We start from the raw sequence: 8,629 nt of genomic DNA on the forward strand, positions 1-8,629 counted from the left end.
TAACTCATAGGATGGTGACATAAACTCTACCTCTTATGGAGAAATAGCAAGTTACACTGCATATGGGACATGCATATGGGAATGGGAAAAATTATTGCAGCCATCTTTGCAAACAATGTCATGATAGGTGTTATAAGTAAAATGTTTATTCAGAAACAGAATGCTTGTTCTTTGGTACCACAAGGAAAAAATCAGCACGTAGACAAAAAATTGTCTTAGCAAGGCAGCTTTACTTTCTGCAGAAAGGGCACTCCTCACAGATGGAACAATGGCAAGAGTGCGCCTGAATAAAGGAGGGAAGCAATTTTTATCCTTTATGGGGCTTGTCCTTGCTACTGTGTCTTGTCTCCATTGGCTGAAGCTAGACCTCACAATCTAAGCTGAATCCGACTGGCTAATAATTTAAAACTTTCCTAAATAGGCAAAGGCAATAGGGAACAAAGGAAAAGAGGAAGTTGCTTACTAAAAGACTTAGAAAAGTAATAACATTCCTAAATAAGAAAGGGGCATAGGCTGCGAGCTGGGACCTGCCTGTGAGCACGTCCAGCACAGATATCTTGGTAAAAGTACAAGGACATAGAATGTACTACATGCCTGTGAGCATGTCTAACAGCTACATAGGATAGGGCTTAACAAAGAGTTTTTAGCACAAAGTAAGGAGGCTTGAAGGCTTGAAGGAAGTTAGTCTTTAAAAGAAACTATTATTTCTAACACGATTTATTCTTTAACAAGAAGGGAAACTCTGAAGAGGAAACTTTTTACCTTTACAATTCCTTCCTCTTGATTTTATAGTTTTTTTCTCTTCAAACTTTTTTAACACGTTTGGCTTAGCTGTTTTGCTTGAGTTTTTAAAAGAAAAGGTTTTTCTGGTTGATGAAATGCTAGAGTAAAATGGATAGCCAATTGAACTAGAGCACAAATACTGCTCTAATTATTTGGCAGAGTGTTCGGTAAAGGTCCTCTATAATACTATTATACATTCACTTGGGGATGAATAAGGGCGGACTGATGGGTCAGCTCTTGGAAGTGTCTGACTTCACTGCATCCTGTTAAGTTTCTAAGAAACTTAACAAACTTTAATAGTTTTATATTCAGGAGGCCTGATTACTTTTAAATTATACAATATTTCTTGCATAGATTCCCTTTTATAACTTTTTTTATGACTTTCACAGACAATCTTTGACATGCCTTAACTTTCCGACTTCTTTTTACACTATTTTTCTTCCTAGGCTTACCTTCTGTGTCTTTCTCTGATCTCTGTCTCTTTCAGTCTCTCTCTCACTTATTCTCTCCCTCTCTGTCTCTCTCATTTATGCTCTCTCCCTCCTGAGTTCTCCCACTCTTGCAGTTGGTGGGGCCGGGCAATGGCACAGAACCTGCCCCAGAGCATGTGCTGCCATCTGTCTCTCCTGTTTCTTCCTGGTTTTCCTTTTTATTTTCTCCCTTCCTCTCTTGCACTTAGGTTTTCTTGGACTGGGTGGAATCCTCGTGGCCACAGCCCAGGCCCCGGGCCGTCGCTGGCCCAGAGGCTTGGCAGATGCCTGCCATAAGTTGTATGAGTCATGCTCTTTCGCCTCCTCTGCTCTCCTCCTGGCACCAGTCCTTGTCCTCTTCTTCCACGCAGAGCCAGGCTGAGGAGAGGGACCTACCTCTTGCCTGCCAGGCTGCAGAGCATGGTCTCCTGGCCCTGGCACCCTCACACTTTCCTGTTTGGCTCTAACTTGCAGGCATCCATAGCCAGTGTCCTCCGAGGGTGGCGGGACATACCTGAGCAGCGCCGAAGGCTTGGGGCTTGGCAGCTGGTGACCTGGGGGGCTCTAGCTGCACGGCTGGGTGCGAGGACAGCATCCTAGCCATTGCCGCTCTGCCAGGTGCCAGCAATCTACAACTGTGGAGCTGCACTTGCTGCTCTTGCTCTCTTTCTCTCTGACTTCCTCTCCTAGTTTCTCTTTCCTCTCTGCTGGTCTTTCCCTTGCCTCTGCCAGCCACCTACTCTGCTGTTCTGCACTCTCCTTCCCTTTCCCCTAGGGAGCAGCTGGTGGGAGTGGAGCTTAGCCTCTTTCTTCCACTGAGAAGAGAGGAAAGGTAAGTTTTGAATATTTTTCCTATTGCCAGAGGTTTGTATGAGGTTCAGTCTCTCTCTAATGGGGATTTTTCACCTCTTTTTAACCTCTAAGACACCCTGACTAAGGAATACTTCACAGCCTCCCACGGCTTTTCTTTCCTTAGTCCTGACTAAGGAATGCTTTACTGCCCCTGCGGCATCTCTTTCCTTGGTATATCCTAACCAGGGAATACTTTACCACCCCATGGCTTTCTTTCCTTAGTCCTGACCACCAAGGAAATACTTTACCAGCTCCTCCAGTGTTTCCTTCCTTGGCTCGTGCATGAGGTTACCTGGTCCACATGGTATGTGAGGATCCTTTACTCCAGGTTACCAGCCAGTTTCTTTCCGTGTTGCTGAGAGTCCGGATTTATTCATTACACCAACTGGGTCTCTATTCCTTACCCCTGAGGCCACCGCAGTGAGGCAGTGGGGCACCTCCTCATGAGAGAGGACTAGAGACTGCCCCCAGAGGAGAATGTATCCCTGTATGGGTTACCATTTTGTTATAAGTAAAATGTTTATTCAGAAACAGAATGCTTGTTTCTCGGTACTGCAAGGAAAAGTTAGCATTCAGGTAAAAAGTTTTCTCAGCAAGGCAATTTTACTTTCTGCAGAAAGGGTGCTCTCACCATTGTTCCATCTGCGAGGAGCATCCTTTCTGCAGAAAGTAAAATTGCCTTGCTGAGAAAACTTTTTATCTGAATGCTAATTTTTCCTGCAGTACCGAGAAACAAGCATTCTGTTTCTGAATAAACATTTTACTTTTTTTTTTTTTTTTTTTTTTGAGACGGAGTCTCACTCTGCCGCCCAGGCTGGAGTGCAGTGGCCGGATCTCAGCTCACTGCAAGCTCCGCCTCCCAGGTTCAAGCGATTCTCCTGCCTCAGCCTCCCGAGTAGCTGGGATTACAGGCTTGAGCCACCGCGCCCGGCCGACATTTTACTTTTAACAATAGATATAAATATACTGTGTATATTATTTTGTATAGTGCATTTCAAATTAATATCATAATGTGAGTATTTCACATGTTACTTCAATTTCTTCTTCCTGAAAACTGTGTAACTCAAGTGGCAGTTTCTGTTCCCCATCTTCCCTTTCTAGGCTCAGCTTCCTTAAGCATGTATAATAGTGAGCCTGCTATCTGATACAATGGATTGGAAGTGGTCAGTTAATTCCAAAGTCAGTGAAAGCAGAGAATCATAAAAAGTGAAACCAATATATGTGAAACATTTTACTTTAATATATGTGAAACATTTTACTTTAATTTAAGTGAACATAGTTTTCATATAGGACCAAAGCCTTTTCTTTAAAATAGGTCCACTTACTATAGTTCCTCATCTCCTTTCTTGTATAACCTTGCTCATAATGCATCATTTCTGAGTTCCTCTTTCAGTTTCTTTAAGATAAAGAAAAAAAATACTTGAAGGCACTGGAAAAGCAACTGAAACTCTAGAATTTTATAATTTTTTTCAGTTTTTTAGTATTACCTTGCTCATACCTACTAATTCAGCAATTTCTTCAGTGACTTACTTTATCAAAATTTTCCAAAAAAATCAACTTAGTTCTCAGGGAAACAGTAACTCTACTTTCATTTGATACTTATTTTATCAATCTATAATATTATATATAATTACTTACTTTAAATAATCATATAATCTGGCATCAACAGATTTGGAAACAACATGGATTTAGATTTACATGCAGTCTCATGGATAGATCTTCAAACACAGAGTTGAATGAAAATTATAAGAAACTATTTGAAATGTATCTTAGTCCATTTGGGCTATATAACAAAAATAACTCAAACCAGGTCACTTATAACAGCAGAAATTTACTATCTCACAGTTTTGGAGGCTGGGAAGTCCAAGATGAAGGTGCCAGCAGACTTGGTCTCTGGTGAGGGCCCGTTCCTCACAGACAGTGTCTTTTCACTGTATCCTCACATGGCAGAAGGGGCAAGGCCACTCTCAGAGGCCTCTTTTATAAAAGCACTAATCCCATTCAGGAGGCTCTGCCCTCATGACCTATTCACCTCCCAAAGGGCCCCACCTCCAGTACCATCATATTGGTGATTAGGTTTTAACACATAAGTTTTAGAGGAACACATTCAGACCATAGCACTATCAGTGTAATAACATTTATGAATATTACAAATACATACACATAAATAACAAACAAAAAGACATTATACATATTTCAAGGATACAAAGATACCAAAGGTATATTTTCAAGGATACAAACATAGTTGTTTGATGTATGATATATTGCTGCCTACTATGGGGGAAGATGATACAGGGAAAAAGTAAAGTATGATAAATAAAATAGGACTGGATTGATAATGTACCAAAATAAAAGGATATATTTAACTCTTGGTTTTCTTTCCAAGAATTTGATGTATAGTATTCAGTTGATTCTTGAACAATGTGAGGATTGGGGCACCAACCCCTACTGCATTGAAAATCTGGTATAACTTTTATTGGTTTTTTTTTTTAGACGGAGTTTCACTCTTGTTGCCCAGGCTGGAGTGCAGTGGCATGATCTTGGCTCACCACAACCAACCCCTGCTGCGTTGAAAATCTGGTATAACTTTTATTGGTTTTTTTTTTTAGACGGAGTTTCACTCTTGTTGCCCAGGCTGGAGTGCAGCGGCATGATCTTGGTTCACCACAACCTCCACCTCCTGGGTTCAATTGATCTTTCTGCCTCAGCCTCCTTAGTAGCTGAGACTATGGGTGTGTGCCACCACGCCCAGTTAATTTTTGTATTTGTAGTAGACACGGTTTCACCATGTTGGCCAGGCTGGTCTCAAATTCCTGATTTCAGGTGATCTGCCTGCCTTGGCCTCCCAAAGAGCTGGGATTACAGGTGTGAGTCACCATGCCCAACCAAAAGTATAACTTTTGACTCCCCAAAATTTTAACTACTAACAGCCTACTGTTGACTGGAAGCCTAACCTAAACAGCCTATTAACACATCTTTTATATGTATTATATGCTGTATTCTTACAATAAAGTAAGCTAGAGAAAAGAAACGCAATTAAGAAAATCATAAGGAAGAGAAAACACATTTAAAATACTACACTGTATTTATCAATACCGTAAGTTTTACATTATCTGTTTACAAGATAAATCTTCTGAAATGATGGGCAACCTAGCTGCAGACCTCAGTCTGCAGCTATATATATATATAGCGCTCTCTCTCTATATATATATACACACACACACACAGGTGGGTATATATATATATACACACACACACACACTGGTGTATATTATATGTATATATATATACACACACACACACACAGGTACATATCTATACAGGTACATATATACAGGTTATATATATAAGTGCATATACATATATATACACACACACAGGTGCATATCAATCGATTCAACTTTTTTTTCATTTCTCTTTTTTTGTTTTGTTCTGTTTTTTGATTTTCTCTCTCGTTCAACATTTTCTTGTAACGTCATGACTTTTCTTTGCTTTGAAGCACCTTCCACAGTATCACTAGGGACACTTTGTATGGGCCCATGGTGTTATTAAAATTTACAGTATTGCAGTAAACATGATAAAAAAAATATGCAAGAAGCAGAAGAGATCAGTTTTTGCTGTGATGTGCAGTTTACTGGAAGGACGAACTGCCCACAGGATGACTGCCGTCACACAGCATTTTAAGCAGATCCTCACAACACTTGAGCTCACAGCAATAGCAACGGGAGGTGGCTGTGAAATAATCACACAGTACAGCATGTACTGCCATTAATCTCATGCAGTTGTGGTTTATTACTGCACCTTTACATTTGTTTGCATCTCTCTCAACTGCAAATGGCGCCATGTGTGGTCTGTAAATGTTTGTGTACGTTTTGATAAATTTTAACTCTATAGTACATCTGTATATATTTTACAGTAGCACATGATAAAATAGACTAGTATCCACATGTATTTTATGTACTCGTGAAATACCTAACTTTTTCTTAATTTTTTCAATATTCTAGGCTACATGGTTCAACCATGAGTTTTTTCAAATTGCCACACATCTCCAAAAAATTTTCCAGTATACTAATTGAAACACAAAATCCCATGTGTAACTCTACTTGCACAGTTCAAACCTGTGTTGTTCAAGGGTCTACTGTTTATCTGTGTATTTGCAACTCAGACCTTCAAACTAGTAGTTACTCATAAAAAATTTACAAATGACCAATGGCAATAAAACGTTGCATTTTGCAAAAATACAAAATTTGCATTTTTAATAAAATACTGACTCTATCATTTACTACCAAATGACACTGAACAGGTTTTTAAATCTCTCTGTAATTCTCTCATCAGTAAATTGGGGATAACAATAGTAATGAAAGCACCTACCTCATAAGGTTCTTTTATTCTCATTTTTTTTTCTTCTTTCAACTTGACACATAAGGTTCTTATGAGGATTAAATGAGCTGGTACACATTAAGGGCTTAGAAAAGCACCTGGCACATAGTAAGTACTATACGTGTGCATTACTACAAACACTACCACTATTACCAGTACTCCTACTACTACCATCACTACAACTACCATCTTTTATCAATTCTAAGGCACTTTGGTTTTTTTTTCAGACAGGGTCTCTCACTCTGTCATCCAGTGCATCCAGCTGGTGCAATGTCGGTTCACTGCAACCTCTGCTCCCCGGATTGAAGCAATTCTTGTGTCTCAGCCCCTCAAGTAATTGGGATTACAGGTGCATGCCACCACGCCTGGCTAATTTTTGTAGTTTTTTTTTTTTAAGTAGAGACAGGGTTTCACCATGTTGGCCAAGCTGGTCTTGAACTCCTGACCTCAAGTGATCTCTTCGATAGGGCACTTTTTTCTTAACATTTAACATCTCTGAAATCAGGATGAGTCTTACATCCTATAGCAATTTAGGCTCAATGAAGTACAATAGCATTATGAAAGCACCTTGCTTATATAATGCGGACTGGGTCACTGTAACTTCACAGACTAATTATTGGCTAGTATGATGCTAAGCATCATAGCTTATCATTCGTTTTTTTACAAATGAATATAACAGCCACATTTACAAAAGTAAATAAAACATTTATGCATAATTTAGCAAATTATTATAAATCAAACACCCATGTAATCACCATTCAAGTAAAAAAATATATATAACATCAGAAGTACCCAAAGCCCTCCTGTGTGTTTTCCCTTATCAGAATTGTCTCCTTTTCCAAGTTAAACATTAGTCTGACTTTTGTGGTAATAATTTCCTTACTTTTTGGCCAGGCGCCGTGGCTCACACATGTAATCCCAGCACTTTGGGAGGCTGAGGCGGGCAGATCGCTGAGGTCAGGAGTTCAAGACCAGCCTGACCAACATGGTGAAACCCTGTCTCTACGAAAACTACAAAAATTGACTGGGCGTGGTAGCAGGTACCTGTAATCCCAGCTACTCGGGAGACTGAGGCAGGAGAATCGCTTGAACCTGGGAGGTGGAGGTTGTAGTGAGCTGAGATTGTGCCATTGCACTGCAGCCTGGGTGACAAGAGTGAAACTCTATCTCAAATAATAATAATAATAATTTCCTCACTTTTCTTAATAGTTTCACCACCTACATATGCATCACTAAGTAATATAGCTAAGCTTTGTCTATTTTTGAACTTCATATGAATGGAATCATTGCATATATATTATATACACACATCCATCCATAAATATCTACATATATTGTATTTTTGTCTTGCTTTTGTCTTTGAATATGATGCTTATGAAAGTCCATGTTGTTTTCTGTAGCTGGCATTCATTCATACTCACTGACCTATTGTGTCCCTCCGTATGAATGTACTACAAGATATCTGTAGCCATTTTACTGTTGATGAACATTGGTCTCTTTCTGTTTTGGGGGCTATTCTGAATAATGTTACAATGAATATTTTAGTATATACCTCCTGAAAAGCACATATAAACATTTCTATCAGGTAGAATTACTGTTATGTGAGATTCTTGGTGAGGCTATGAATTCAATTTATATTATAATTTTGCAACATTTTATTATGGAAAATGTCAAACATATAGAAAAGTTGAAATAATTTTACATTTAACAGCTCTATATCTATACCCACTATGTACATTAATATTTTATTATACTTGCTTTATTACATATCTATGCACCTGTCTATCCACCAATCAATCTTGTTGATCACTTACAAGTGATCAACATCATTACATACCCTAATGAAGGCATTTTGCGTGCCTAGATGTGGAAAGCCATGTGCTACTAAAGTGGGATCACCACACCCAATTTCCCTGCTTTACATAAATTTTAAATTTTCTTTTTTCAGACAGTAACATTTTATCAGAATGTAGATTATGAGGGAATATATGATTACTTCGAGATGCAGTAAGTATAACTTTTAAAAGAACTTTCTCAGTATCAAATATGCTACTCAGGTTATTGATTTGTGGGTGTTCTTTTATTTAAATGGCCTCATATTCTTTTAAATATTCAAATTTCAAATTCCTTTCAATGTCTGGATA

At 38.9% G+C, this 8,629-nt stretch overlaps 1 protein-coding gene across 4 annotated transcripts in view; it reads left to right on the plus strand.

Moving 5' to 3' along the window:
- Positions 1-8,629, plus strand: part of LOC105521504 (chromosome unknown open reading frame, human C1orf101) — a 177,445-nt gene that overhangs the window by 106,782 nt on the left and 62,034 nt on the right. For all 4 annotated transcript variants that reach the window (XM_011955717.1, XM_011955718.1, XM_011955720.1 and 1 more), the window contains one exon: positions 8,434-8,492. In XM_011955717.1, coding sequence (XP_011811107.1) covers positions 8,434-8,492 — 59 coding nt within the window. The remainder of the gene's footprint in view (positions 1-8,433; positions 8,493-8,629) is intronic.

The sequence above is a fragment of the Colobus angolensis genome, unplaced genomic scaffold (assembly GCF_000951035.1).
Source record: "Colobus angolensis palliatus isolate OR3802 unplaced genomic scaffold, Cang.pa_1.0 Scaffold40, whole genome shotgun sequence".
NCBI lineage: Eukaryota > Metazoa > Chordata > Mammalia > Primates > Cercopithecidae > Colobus > Colobus angolensis.